This window comes from Peromyscus maniculatus, chromosome 10 (assembly GCF_049852395.1).
Source record: "Peromyscus maniculatus bairdii isolate BWxNUB_F1_BW_parent chromosome 10, HU_Pman_BW_mat_3.1, whole genome shotgun sequence".
Classification (NCBI taxonomy): Eukaryota; Metazoa; Chordata; class Mammalia; order Rodentia; family Cricetidae; genus Peromyscus; species Peromyscus maniculatus.
This window is the reverse complement of record NC_134861.1, coordinates 49,479,959-49,494,096: the sequence shown is the minus strand read 5'-3', so window position 1 is coordinate 49,494,096 and position 14,138 is coordinate 49,479,959. Positions and strand designations below refer to the sequence as shown.

Sequence of the window (14,138 nt, the reverse complement as noted above, 5' to 3'; positions counted from 1 at the left end):
AAGTATTCAGAGTGGACATTTGAGCTTGTTAGACAACTAGGGACAAAGGAATAAGAGGACATTAGCAGCTCAGATATATGTAGAGATCGTTAGCAGACGGCGGCTATGGTAGAGTCTTGTACCGGAACTCCTGTGAGTGCGTACATCCCATCCATTATCCATCCAGGAGTATTCATTACCCTTTCATGTTGTGCGACACAGGATATAGAAAGTTTAAGAAAAAAATATGCTAGGGACCCTCAGTTACCCACAGTTAGGGAACTGTGATTATGGATATGTGGAATTCAGAGGTAATCGTCAGATTTCATATTTGCCAGTGACATCCCCGTTCATCCTGACCATCGCTCTTGACTCTCCCATGCTGTGACCCCTGTCTTTTACCTCCTGTTTTCCCTGGCTGCCGAGAGTGCAGGAGCCATAGGAAATGTGGAAGAGAAGAAATAAAGGGCCCAAGCAATTCTCTGAGATGATGGATAGGCTGGCGCAAACCATAAATAGCCCAAAGTGAATTCAGTTACTCTGTCTATTGGCTTGTCCTGTCCCTCTGAGGGAGGGACTGAAGGAAGAGGTTGAGGAATTGCTGACAAGGCTCTGCCTTGGCAGCTCCTGCCTCCTCTCTTACCTGGAGAACGGCTTACTCATGCTGGTGTGGACAGCCAGGCCCATGCGTCGCTGTGTGACATACTGTCTCTTCCCTCCAAGAATGACCAGAGGGAGACTTGGTCCTTCCCACTTCTAAGATGAGATACAGACATCTCCAGTTCTCCTCAACTTAAGTCAGCATGGAGACAGGAAGTCAAGTGAGCCGAGGGTATCATTTGGGGGTATTTCTGGAAGGCAAGAGACACGAGGCTAGAAAGTGAGTGAGAAAAGAAAAAAACAAAAACAAAAACCAGAAAGATTCACGGCACCTGCCACAGTGGCCAGCACATAGTAGGCCCTAGTGCTAGAACACCAACCCAACCTTATGTGTCCTTGTGGGGTTTGAGTTAGGATGGAAGAGCATGCTGACTAGTGTTAGGGGTTTCTTACACAAGAAGAAATATTGATCGTGGTTGGGATGGTGCATCTCTGGCTGGCTCTGGCTGGGAAGGGACGATGCTTCACGGGACATGTCTCCCTGGGCACATCTTGACGGTGAAGGCCACGCTGACATCATTGCCCAGTCTGCATAATTGCATGCTTTGTGGATATCAAGAGAAGTTTTGCTTATGTAGTCAGCAGAAATTGAACAAAATAGGACTTTTAAGCCAATACAATTACTTCTTTGACCTATGGAAAGTTTGATCCAGCCAGTTTGGAAAGAAAATGTTCTGGAGCCAAGGTCTTCTTAGGTGATGGATGGAATGAGCGGGCAGGAATGAGAGAAACCGACACGATTATTGTTTGCATATCTGATCTGCTCCCACACACTGGTAAGTGTAAATGAACTTCCTGTGGTGAGAGGGAATGATTTTAGATTCCCCAATCCCTGTTCGTTCCTTCAATACCTAGTGGACCATGTAGAGAAGAAAGCCAGTTTCCCAGCTCTGTGGAACAGGGCCATTTGAACAGAGTCACTCCTTATTGATTTGTTTAAAGGAATCAGATGCACTCATCCTAAAAGAAGTTTAGCCCATGTGGGTAGTTTTGTTTCTTTGCCCGGGAGATATATGGACTCATCTGTCCTTGATGCCCAGGCTGAATCGATGAGTTCAGGTTTCTAACTTTGGGTCTTCTATCATGAACACACATTAACCGATCTATTTCATTTTCTAAAAATATTACGGTACACAATTACAAAGGCAAAAGGGTTTATGTTTTGTGACTGTGCATGGCATCCTCCAATTTGACTTTGATGGGGGCTCCTGTCTGCTGGAACCAGTTATCCGAGGGCTCTGGAGTCTTTCCCCAGCCCCGAGTGTGCAGAGCAGTCCTTTAGCTTTTGGAGTGGAACATTGATATGGTCCTTTAAACAGCATGATATGAAGGGGCCAGAAGTGCCCCTTCCATCCTCAATGCCTTGCTTAGAGCTGCAATGCATTTGAGCTGGTTCCCCCCCCCCTTTTACGATATTATCTCACAAGGCTGGAACACACGTACAGAGATGTGCTACTATCCTGATCATATTAACATGGATGAACTCGACAGATGAACCGTAATCCAGCAGGGATTGGGGGAAGGGGAAGAGTGAGAAATTTCTTAATTAAAAAAAAAAAATAAAAGGTTTTAAATTTTTCTGAAGGCGTGGGAAAGTTCTAGGACATAGAGTGGTTGTTGGAAAGGTCGCGCGGGGGGGGGGGGTGGGGGGGTGAAAAAGCTGTGAGAAGTCTACCCCAGACGATGGAGTGGTTGTGGTTTCTGGGTCCTCTCAGGTCTTTGTCTCTCAGTTTTGTTCCTTGGGCTGGCAATGCAGACGGGAAAGAGCTCTGCAGAGGGAGCCGGGGAGGCTGAGCGAGCCGTAGGCTGCTGGTCATCATTCCTGGGAGAATTCGGGCCAGTCAGGAAGGACAGCGTATTCTCAAGTTCGGGTCGGATACTTTGGTGTCTAGGTACCTGCCAGGGCCATGAGGCTGTAGCAGGAGATTGACCACCAAAACACCTGGCAGGTGCTCTTACCCACCGCTTTATCTTTTTCCAGGAAACATAAGAATTCCTACTGTGTGCCAAGGTCTCTTTTAGAATCTGGGGAGGTAACAAGGATAGAGACTCTGACTTAGGAGTTTCTAGATGAGGGAAAGTGGAGGCAGGCCCCATTTAGTGTATGTTAATGCAACCTGGCACAAGAAAATACCTATGAAGCCTGGACACGTGTCATGCCTGAAGCTGGAACCCTTCAAGTTAATTGCCTTATTTTCCTGGCAGGAAACAGCCGACAACCACACACATGACTTGAGCCAGGAAATCAGCTTTGGCTTAATCAATATTTAGAGTGTGATGTGTTACTAATCGGTGTTGGGTTTGTACATAGCAGAGGTAGCCACAGCCGACGGTGTAGCGGCTGCCCTCTGGGTTGGCTCCAGCCTGGGAGAAGCCGGCTTCCTTCATTGCAGAGATGTCCCGAAGCCTGAGATCCTAAGGGCTGCTCAGAGGACTTGGGCCAATGCTCTGCGTATGACACATGGGGATGATTTCAGGGTCCTCTCTGAGGCCAGCATATCCCTATTATGTTACAGAAATGCCCTCTTCCTGAAGTCTCTCTTAACACTCCAGCTACCCCAGGACTTCTCCCACTTCTCAAATAAGCTATCTCACTGCCTAGCCTAGCAGCAGGGTCTTTGTCCAATCCGAATCCTTACTGCAGGAAGCAATGGCAGGATGTCAACACCCACCACCTGAGAGCCTTGGAAAAATACACAGTCAAGCCTCATTGGGTCCTTGTGCCCAGTTGAGTCTTTCATCCCACCTCTCCCACAGCAATTCCATTCAGGCCTTAGCTCTTATCACTCAGTGCCTCAGAACTCTATCTAGATAGAACGCTTGGCATTGTAGAAAGGTGGTTGGCAAACTACAGGCCAATCCAGCCAGCGTGCCTGCTTGTGAACAAAAGTTGTGTGGGACCGCAACTTCCTCCACTTATATGTCGTCCTGTTGGCTGTTTTCCTACCACAGTGAGTGCACGTGACCAAAGATACCCAAGATGAGTCAGTCTTCGTATCCCAAGGCTCCCCAATCCCCGGAGTTGAACCAGTCAAGGATCAAAACTGTTTGACAAACAGTTGTATCTGTACTGGACATGTACAGGTGTTTCCTTGTTATTATCTCTGGAACAGCATAATAGAGCAAAATAAATGCTGTGCACAAAGCATTTATACGACTTAGCCGTAAATCGCCTACAGATCACTTGCAGTATACAGGAAGTGGGTAGGAAAGATGGATTGACCAGTAAATGTTGGCCTTCTGAGTACAAGGACCTGTGTTCAATCTCCAGAGCACACGTTTAAAAGAAAAGTGAGCATTGACCAGGCTTGTTAGCACACACCTTGAATTCCAGATGCAAAGGCAGGCAGATCTCTGTGAGTTCAAGACCAGCCTGGTCTACATAATGAGTTCCAGGCTAGCCAGGGTGACATAGTTAGACCTTTTCTCCAAAAAGCCAATGACCAAACAAAACCAGGTGAAGATATGGTATGTATTTTTATTCCCATTCCTGGGGAGGTGGAGACAGGGGGATCCCTGGGGCTTGTTGCCCAGCTAGCTGAGCTCGTTTGGCAAGTTCCAAGCCAATGAGAGAGCCTGTCTCAGAAAAACAAAACAATAACTCCCTTCCAATGAAGCAAAAAATTCAGCCAACAAACAAAACTAAGGTGGATGACACTTGTGGAACCGCAGCTAAGGTTGTCCTCTGGCCGTCACATCCACATGCGTGGACACACACCTGCACACACATGTGCTCCTGTACACACGAAGGAGGATCTGTCCTACACAGTTACCCTGTACTGCATTAGACACCTCAGCATCCGCAGATATTAGGACTGTTTGGGGTCTGGGAACCAATGTCTCTCAGAGACTGAGGGATGACTGGTTTTTGACATGTGGCCATTTTTTTTTTTTTAATAGAAAGAGTCAAATGACCTCAAATCTAGGATAGCACCATCCACAGACATTTCAAGCCACATCTATAATTTTATATTCAGTAGTTGCCACATTGAAAAAAATAAACAAGAACAGGTATGATTCGTTTTAATATATTTTATTTAATTTGTTATATCCAAATATTGTAATTTTGACATGCGACCAATATGAAATTATGAATAAGACACTCTGTAGCCTTTTGTTAAATAGCAAGGCTTTGAAATTCAGGGTACATTTTATACTTCCAGCATGTCACAGTGCCTGGGCTGCCTCCTGACTATCATGCTGGAGAACATATGTCGAGGATCTGCATCCTTTGGGTTAGCTTTTGCTGACTCGAGACTTAGAGCCAGTTGAAAACACAATAATCTTCGTACGAGTATTCAGACGTTTTCTTTGAGACAGAATTTGGAAGGAAGGCCCCGGAGAGGTACAGGGTAAGGTGTGACTCCACCTCCCTCGGCCACAATGTGACGAGTGTAACACACTAGGAAACCGTGGCACGCTGCCCTTAATTAATGCAGAAAAGTGTGACGGGCGCATTTTCAAGCAATCAGATGTAAAATAATGAACAGGGTTATTAGGAGCCACACTTGGCAGGGGGAATCAAATGGCTTTCCTCCTGCATTTCTGTTTAAAAGAGAGTTCTCTTTTAACATTGAAAAAAAAAGTGTGCTAGGAAAAAAAATAGCAAGAAAATTGGACCTGGTGAGCTTTTCAGAGAGGCATGGAAAGAATGAGATCTGGAGTCCTTCTTTGCAAGGGAACACTTGGTGCACACTGTACCAAGGCAGGTCCTGGAGCCTGGGCCTCGTCTCGCCTCACGAAGTGAATGGCTCCTGGCATGGATTTCCGTGGGAAAGCATCTGGGGCATCACCCTAGCATAAGATGCATTGTCCACCTGTCTGCTGTTCCTCTGGTCTAGGTCCATAGCACCAGGGACTGTTGGCTTTTGGGAAATTCTTTCGGGTGTTAAATGAATGCATTCTTTCTACGGACCAACACTGGTTCATCTATTTGTGCAAAAGGAGGATGCAGCCCAGAGTTCCCAGGCAACAGTGGATCTGTCTTGCCATGGTGTGGTCTGGGGTGGGCATTGTGTTGGTGAGTAGGCGGAGGTGAAGAAAGAGCCGGGCTTCTGGTTGGGCTTTGCTAGCCCCCCAGTGGGGTGATGTGAGAGATGCAGAAATGTGCTTACTGTTTTCTTATCTGCACACTGAAGGACAGGACCAGCCAGCACGCATGGCTCCTGCTCCACTTCCAACTACAAGATTGCTTTATGTGTGTCTTCTCTCTGTAATTTAGCCATATAAAGTAGTACAGAAAGCAATTAAGCCTCTCCCAGAGGGGGTGGACAGTTTGAGCTGTCCTCGGTCCTTACTGGTTTCTTCCCCCGGGTTTCCCACGACGACTAATGTAAAGGAATGGCCAGCCCTTCTCTTCCCTTTCTGCCATTTGTGGAAAACGACACTTTCACCTCTTAAGATGGTTGCTCTCTGCTCCAAATGCTCATGTGGTCAAGAATGCAAAAGATAATGAGATAGCAACACGTATCTTTCTCTTAGTCTGTCCTCTGGCCACTCGGTCCTTCCACGTTCCCTGGGAGCAACTGATGCTATGTGTATTCTAGTGATTGTTTTTTTATGTCATGGATGGGTGTGTGCTTTGTAAGCCACTATGGTATTTATGAGTCCACTTAAAAAATGACAAGAGAGCTGGGCGGTGGTGGTGCATGCCTTTAATCCCAGCACTCGGGAGGCATAGCCAGGCGGATCTCTGTGAGTTCGAGGCCAGCCTGGTCTACAGAGCGAGATCCAGGAAAGGCACAAAGCTACACAGAGAAACCCTGTCTTTGGAAAAAAAAAAACCACCCCAAAACAAACAAACAAACAAACAAACAAATAAATAAATAACAAGAGGAACAAAAGTTCCAACCCCCAAAAATACCCTTCAGAGATCGTCCCATCATCTGCATATGAAGACCCTGAGTCTCTTCATGGCTGTAGAATGCTCCAGGGTTGGAAATAATGTCGCTTCCCGAAGCAACGGACATCTACACCTTTTATCTTCCACTGTGACAGACAGTGCCGACGTGGGAAGTCTGTACTTACACCCTTGCCCACAGATTTAGTATATTTGTAGGGTAAATCCCTACAAGGGGGACTGGTGGCCCAGAGGGTGACTGCACTTACCCTTTTGGGTCGGTGTTGTGCGATTGCCCCGTAGACGTGACCGCCACCAGCAGCACACAAGTGGGTGCGCCTCCCTCCCCCCACGGCAGCCAGCCAAGCAGAACATGAAATCTGACCTTGGTCTTGAGTGTCTAGCAGGTTAGAAATGCCGTCTCTACGTGGCTTTAGTGTGCCTTCCTGTTCCGTGAGTGGGGCCTTACTCATCACTGAGTTATGCCTCGCTCATATTTCTGCTGGATAGTCACCCTGACCCTTGTGCATTGAGTCTAAAAGAAACCGCCACCTCCTCCACAGAAGCCTGTAGAGGGAAGAGCTCCTGTCCTGGGCTGCCACTCGCTGTTCCCCCAGGGCCAAATGTTCTCTATCGTCTCCGGTTCCCATGCCTGCTTGCTCTCTGTCTGTTGGTTTTCTCTCTGGCCAAGCCGAGCCGCTTTCTCCTAACACAGGGTCCTTGCTTCTGGCCCCGATTGTGCCCTGTATGCCACTTACAGCCCCTCCCTTCCGTTGTCCCCAAGAGAACTTCTCTTCACCCCTCAAAGCCCACATGGAATTCTCCTTTCTCCCGTAGGCTGGTCTAGAGCCCGGGTCAGTGGTGCTGATCTGCACTGGGTGCGTTTGTTGTCTGATCGGGGATCAGGCTTTTCTGTTCCGATGGTGATACAGTGTGTATTTATAAAGCTTTCTGGTTTGAAGCTCGGAGTTCAGCAGTGAGTGCTAAGGAAGCTCACATTGTCCACAGCCGCCGCTGCTGTCTGTTTCCGGCGTGCCCTCATCACCCTGCGCCGAACTCTAACATTAACCACCCATTCCCTCCCCCTAGACCTGGTCTGTCCCTCTTCTATTTTGCCCCCAGGAGGCTGACTCCTCTACCTTCTCCAGAAGTGCCTCATACAGCACTTCCTGTTTTGTGTTTGGGCTTCTTTCGCTGAGTGTATCTCTAAGGTTCATCCACTTGATAGGGTAGCAGAGTCCTATTCCACTGCAGCGCACACAGACAGACCACTCTTCTCGTCACTGATGAACACTTGAGCTGCTTTTAGCTACCGAGGCGAGTGTGGCTGTGGATATCATCAGCATGTAACTCTGTTCTCAAGTTCTTGCTTTCAACTTTTGGGGTGCATTTGGGAGAGGACTCATGGGATCAAGCCATGTGGTTCTTGGGTTTTTAATTTAAAGACAGAAGCGGCTTTAGTCTTCACCTTAGAGGCTGTACCATTTTACATTGCCGTCTACAGTGCATAGGGACTCCAATTTCTGCACTTTTGGGGTTTTCCCCCTTCGATCATAGCCATTAACGTGGGTGTGAAGTGGTCACAGTGACCTTGTTTGCTGTGGACACCTGAATCCCGAAGTCATGTCAAAACGGCTCAGCGATCCGTCGTTCATTACCTCAAACTTCCTACTTGCCTGGATTTTGTAACCCAGCTCCTCAGATTCCTCGAAGAAAGGCACATGGTGAGAAGAGGACTTGGGCACCTAAGGAAACGACCCGGTGGGCACACGGCTAAAACTTTTCTTGGCGCCTGTCACATCATGCACAGTGAAACAACAGGACTAGCCCGCTACGGTCCCAGCTTGCCTGTGGGCAGCAGCTGAGGCCTCCTGCTGGGCCACCAGGCCTGCAGGGCTTGTCCTGGCTCCACGCTTAGGGGAGATAAATACGCCAGGCTGCCCTTCTCTTTATGTTCCCTGGAGATGCTTTTTTCAACTTTTCTCCAGCCCTGTGACTGGCCTGTCCGGCCACCATTTGAAGTAGTTTGCACATGCCTGAAGCTGGCTTATCTCCTTCATTCTAAGGCAGGTCTCTTTTGCTGTTACTTTTGCCAGGGACCAGCCTCGTCCTTCAGAAACCAGTTCGGGAATGATTGCCCCATAGCTTTGAAAGCCATATTTTGATCAGCAGATGTTGTAGAGCCTATGTAGAGAGTTCAACATGATGCAATCTTCGTGTGTGTGTGTGTGTGTGTGTGTGTGTGTGTGTGTGTGTGTGTGTGTGTGTGTGTGTTGATTTTTCTCTAGTCTAATAGTCATGCTTTTGACATCTCTTCCTGTCCAAATTCATTGCTTTTACCTAGAGCTATAATCTCTAATGCCAAGAAAACAACAATTGGTGAATGTGCTAAATTCAGGATGATTTTTATAAACCTTCTATATGACTTTTTCTCTCCTTTCCAGAATTTTGTGCCATCTCTGGGCAGGCAGACTTCCCTGACGACGTCGGTGCTGCCCAGTGCAGAGCAGAGCGCGACGTACACAGACTTTATTTATTTTACTGCCTTTGAAGGGAGCGTGCGCAACGTCTCTGAGGTCTCCGTGGAGTATTTATGCTCTCAGCCTTGTGTTGTCAATTTGGAAGCCGTTGTCTCATCCGAGTTCAGGAGTGGCATTCCCGTGTACAAAAAGAGGTGGCGGAACGAGAAACACCTCCACACCAGCAGGACACAAATAGTGCACGTGAAGTTCCCGAGCATTATGGTGTACCGAGACGACTACTTCATCAGACACCCCATCTCGGTGTCCACGGTGATCCTACGGGCCTGGATTACTCACAGGCACAGCGGCGGGGGCTTGAACGTCCGAGGCGAGGAGAACTTGCTGCATGCAGTAGCCAAGAATTACACCCTGCTGCAGACGGTCCCACCTTTCGAACGGCCTTTCAAAGACCATCAGGTGTGCCTGGAGTGGAACATGGACTATCTTTGGAGCCTCTGGGCCAACAGGATCCCACAGTGTCCTCTGGAGAGTGGTAGGTCCCTTGCCTCACGGCAGAGCACCTTCTTGGGTTTTCAGGTGGCCAGTGTCATCAAATGGCAGCCGGTGTAAATTCCTTTTATGAGTTACGTGTGTGTGAGTGTCCCATAGACACCAGAGCACAGTTTTGCATGAGTCATTTCTCTCTCTCTCTCTTTCTCTCTCTCTCTCTCTCTCTCTCTCTCTCTCTCTCTCTCTCTCTCTCTCTCTCTCGGTCTGAGGGATTGAACTCAAGTCAGTAGGGCTGGCAGCAACCACCTTTACCCACTGGGCTATCATGCCGGGGCCCCCAAAGTCAATTCTTAAGTTAGCATCAGTAAGACGAGGATAACGGAGAGGTCTGTTGTGTCTGTCGTTTTGAATTTGGGGACAAAAGCTAGTGAATGAAAAAAAAAAATGAAAGAGAGGAGAAAGATGAAGGGAGACCAGGGAGAAAGATGAAAGGCAGAAAGGAATCAAGGGGCCGTGGAGGGAGCGAAGGAGACCTTTGAGAGCTTTTGAGCTGCTTAGAAACAATCATGCCGCCGAAACCAAGTCTGGCTCCACAGCAAGCCCCACAGCTTCTGGTATTTATAGGAAAAACGTTTTATCCCGGAGGAGATGAGAGGGACCCCCAGAAGCAGTCCTTGTGCCAGATGGGGAGGTTGTGCCTCAGGGTAGTACCTTGTGGCTGGGGCCATCCTGTTCGGCCACTTCTGAGCGTGTCGCTAGATCTTGCCTGGCCTCTATAAAATAGGCTAATGGATCCTTCCCTCAGACTAAAGTGATGAGTATTGAGCTGAGCGAGGTGCGGTTGTTTGGCACATCACCACCCCTCAGCACCAAGCGGCCACACCGATGGGAGAGTCTAAATTCTGCATTTTATCCTAAATGCCATGTGTAACAGCCCACACAGAATCCATACAGAGGCTGGGTCATTCCTCAGCCCCCCTCCACATCAGGACTGGAGGTCTATGATAATCTCATCTACCTAGGATTGGAGGTGGAGTGGACTCAGCATTTGAAATGGATTCTGTTGCACCCACAAATTTCAATCTCAGGGCTAGCGAGTGGGACTGTGGATAGGACTTTGATCTTGTTTTGACTGTGGTCCAACCCCCAGGCTGGCTTGGCAGGTGCAGGAATTCCACAGCCCGTGACAACAGGCTTTTCTACAGTCCGTTCCTGATACCTGGTCTTCTCCAGATCTGGTATGGGAGAAGGTGATTTAAGGCCATGATTCCATGTTCTTCCTCTAGTGTTTTTTCATGCGTTTTTTCACCTTTGAGATACGATTTCTGGGGAAACAGTGGTTGGGGTAGTTTCTTGGTAAGGTTCCAAATTGGCTTTGTATAGAATAAAAATGTGTGTGTGTGTGTGTGTGTGTGTGTGTGTGTGTGTGTGTGGTTGTACAGGGTCTCGTTTCTTGCTACATGCGTTAAACAGTTGGCATCTTGAAAACTCTTTATTTGACTCTAATTGTAGAGTCACAGGAAATTGTAAAAATGGTAGAGAAAGTCCCTTGTGCCACGGCCCAGCTTCTCCTAATGGTATTGCATTTTGTAATCACAGCACAGTATCAAAACCAGGGAACCAGTGTGGCTGAACATTGTTAACTGTAGACTGAATTCAGGTTTCATAGTATTTGCGTGTGTGTGTGTGTGTGTGTGTGTGTGTGTGTGTGTGTGTGTGTGTGAGAGAGAGAGAGAGAGAGAGAGAGAGAGAGAGAGAGAGAGAGAGAGAGAGAGAGAGAGAGAGAGAGAAGAGCTTGGTAATTAGATATCTGGAATACGGGAGCTGTGTGCCCCTGGCTAATGGGTGTGCCACCGTCCTCTGGGCAGAGCCCTACGCCAGTGCCTTCCACAGGGACTCCTAATTTGTCAAGCGGAAGAGAACACAGGGCACACACAGCCACAGTTTTGCTTTGCCTCTGACTTCATCAGGGCTTAATGATTCCATTTCATGTTTTGCAAATGTATATATTTCTCATTGAAAAATGACCAGATTGCAAGCGGGACGCCTTGAAATGAAATCATTTATAAACGGGTTCGCTCTCGGGGTGCCCTGAAAATGGGAGCCGTCTTTCCTTTTCTTCCGTTGTTCCCTGCCCTGTTTGCAAGGCCCAGGAAGGGCACAGTGGGAATTTTCTACCCGCCGTCTTCAGAACATTACTTTTGGTGTGAGAGCCAATCTAATCAAATCATAGCACAGAGGAAAACCTTTCTGAGGAGTTAAAAAATCACTGAACACGGAGGCGGGAGTTCCTTGCACTCTCAAACCAGCTCTGCACCTGTAGCTGTGATTTGTTTACCAAAATGAGACCATTTTCCCTCTTTCCTTAAGAGAGAAGTCACCTGAGTGGAGAGAGAGCAGCGGGCTGTGGACGTGCTTTGACCTTTGTTCTGGACGGGGCTGTGGGCTGATGGGGCCGGGGTACACTGAGCGGGGGAGATGGGCGGGGCCTGGGCGGGGCGGGGCGGGGCGGGAGGGCAAGGCCTGGGCGAAGACCTTGTTCTTAGCCGGGCTCTTCTTACTTGCTTTACTGCCCCCTAAAACACAAGAGAGTATCAGGAGACCCCAGCTGAGCTTCAGGGCACCTGTTAGATCTGGGCCTCTTTTTAAACTGCAGCCCCGTTGATTCAGGGCTTGGGAAACGTTTTTTTGTGAGTCAAGCATCTCATGGCCTATATGGTCCTGCCGCTGAGCTTCGGCACCCTTAGCTGGATTCATCTTTTTTTGTTGTTGTTGTGTGTGAAAAGACTCAAACTCCCCAGCGCCTGGGTTTTCCAGGAGAATGGAAGATTCAGAGAAGCTGCTACACCAGCTTAGTTTATGCTCTGGGGTAGGACTGAGTACTCCCAGACGCTTCTGTCTGCTGGGCCCTGGCTGGGCCACTGGGTGGACTTTTGATGGACAATTGGTAGGTTTTCTTCCGGCCCTGCTGAGCAAGCCCAGCCCAGATCAAAAGTCAACAGCCTTCAGATACATTGTGCCAAGGCCCGGCCACGTGGCCCTGTACATACCTGTCCCTGCTATGTTCGCCGTGGAGCCATAGGTGGCTGGGCAAGCAAGCACTTACTGTTGTCTGTTTCCTTGGGGGAAGGGATGGGCATTATCCCTTAAGTCCCCTGTGGGTCTGACTCATTCCTGAACTCACTGAAGGAGTCAACCACGTGGGGGTGGGTGGGTTGGAGGGCTGGCGTTCAGTCTAGCCTGGCCCACCCTTGGAACTTGCCTCTGTCACACCCGAAGGAGAGAGTCTGCCAGTGCTATTGGCCACAGCTTCCGCCGCCGTATATGTCATGGGCTCAATCTCTCCTTGCCACGTGGACTCCTGGCACCCTGGTCTAAGGCACCACCCTGCTGGACTCTGGCCACAGTCTAGTGGTGGCTTTCCAGCTTCACCCCTGCCCCGGCTCTCTCTGGGCAGCCTGTGCAGTGCAGGCTGGTCCCCTCTTGCCCCCCACGAAGCCCCCTCATTCCCCTGCTCGGGACCAAGCCACACTGTCGGGTAACATTTGCTGGCTTGATCTCCCGGCATGCCTTTTGTCCAGCCACATGAACCTGCTTGCTTCTCCCTAAACAGACCACGTTCAGTCTCACTTGGGGGGGGGACACTGGAGTGACAGGTGCCACCTAAAACGCTCATTTCCCAGATCCTCTGTTCAGCTTGCTCCTTCACCTCCTTCATACCACTGCTTAAATGCCCACTTCCCTGGCCACCGGGTCTGAGCTAGTGACCTTGCCTGGCATTATCTCTATCTCTCCATAGACAGTATCCACTGGACACTGTAATCAAATAGCTTTATTTTCTGGGTCCCCGTAGACCATGCTCCTCATGCTGCGTTCCAGTGAGGATCACACTGTGACAATACCCTGATGCCCTAACCCCTGTGGAGGCTGAGGAGGTGTGGAGCTGGCCCTCAGTCTTCCTTTGGCCCTCTCTGCAGACAGGATGTAGCTGCCCAGGTGGCCTATGAGAGCCACCCTGGCTAAGGCTGCAGACTGTTTTCTTGCAAACACAGGTACTCAGCTCTGTGTTAGTAGGTTGAGTCTGCCACTCCCACATTTATATCTTCCTAATGGAGTTCCTTTGACCCAGAATAGCTACTGACCTACACTGTCCCAGCCAGTCCCACCAGCGCCATCAGCATGTAGCCTTACTTCCTGCCCCCTCCTACGTCTCCCTCTGAAAGCCTCCCTCAACTTGGGCAGCCAGTTCACATTGCCCCGACCCCAAATATATGCATGTTCGCGAGCATGTTTTATTTCCCCAGTCAGAAATCGCCTCTCTGACCCCTGGCTTCCCAAGCCCTCCAGGAGTACCCCTCCTGTGATGTGTAGTGTGTTCAGTTAAATGAGACAAAGACGGACTGAGCCTCCATGGACCAGTTTCTTCCCCAAATCGGGAAAGTCACGGATGGAGACCTAGTCCTTCTCTTGAAGGTGGTTGTGTGGGAGACAGTCACAGCTATGGCACAGTCACAGCCACTCTGCATGTCTGAGTCCTTGTCATGTGCCAGACACTGTGGGAAGAATCGAGCGGCTCTTCCCAGCACCCTGCCTTCACACTTGCTGATGAGGAAGTGGACAGGGGGAGGTAAGTGACCCATCTCGGGTCACACAGCTATTAACTCTTGAGCTGGTACATGAGGCCGGAT

At 49.2% G+C, this 14,138-nt stretch overlaps 1 protein-coding gene across 1 annotated transcript in view; it reads left to right on the top strand.

Annotated features, from left to right (window-relative positions):
* The window catches only part of Sel1l3 (SEL1L family member 3), a 113,647-nt gene that overhangs the window by 3,831 nt on the left and 95,678 nt on the right, over positions 1-14,138 (top strand). Inside the window, exon 2 of the mRNA XM_006976085.3 lies at positions 8,923-9,493. Coding sequence (XP_006976147.2) covers positions 8,923-9,493 — 571 coding nt within the window. The remainder of the gene's footprint in view (positions 1-8,922; positions 9,494-14,138) is intronic.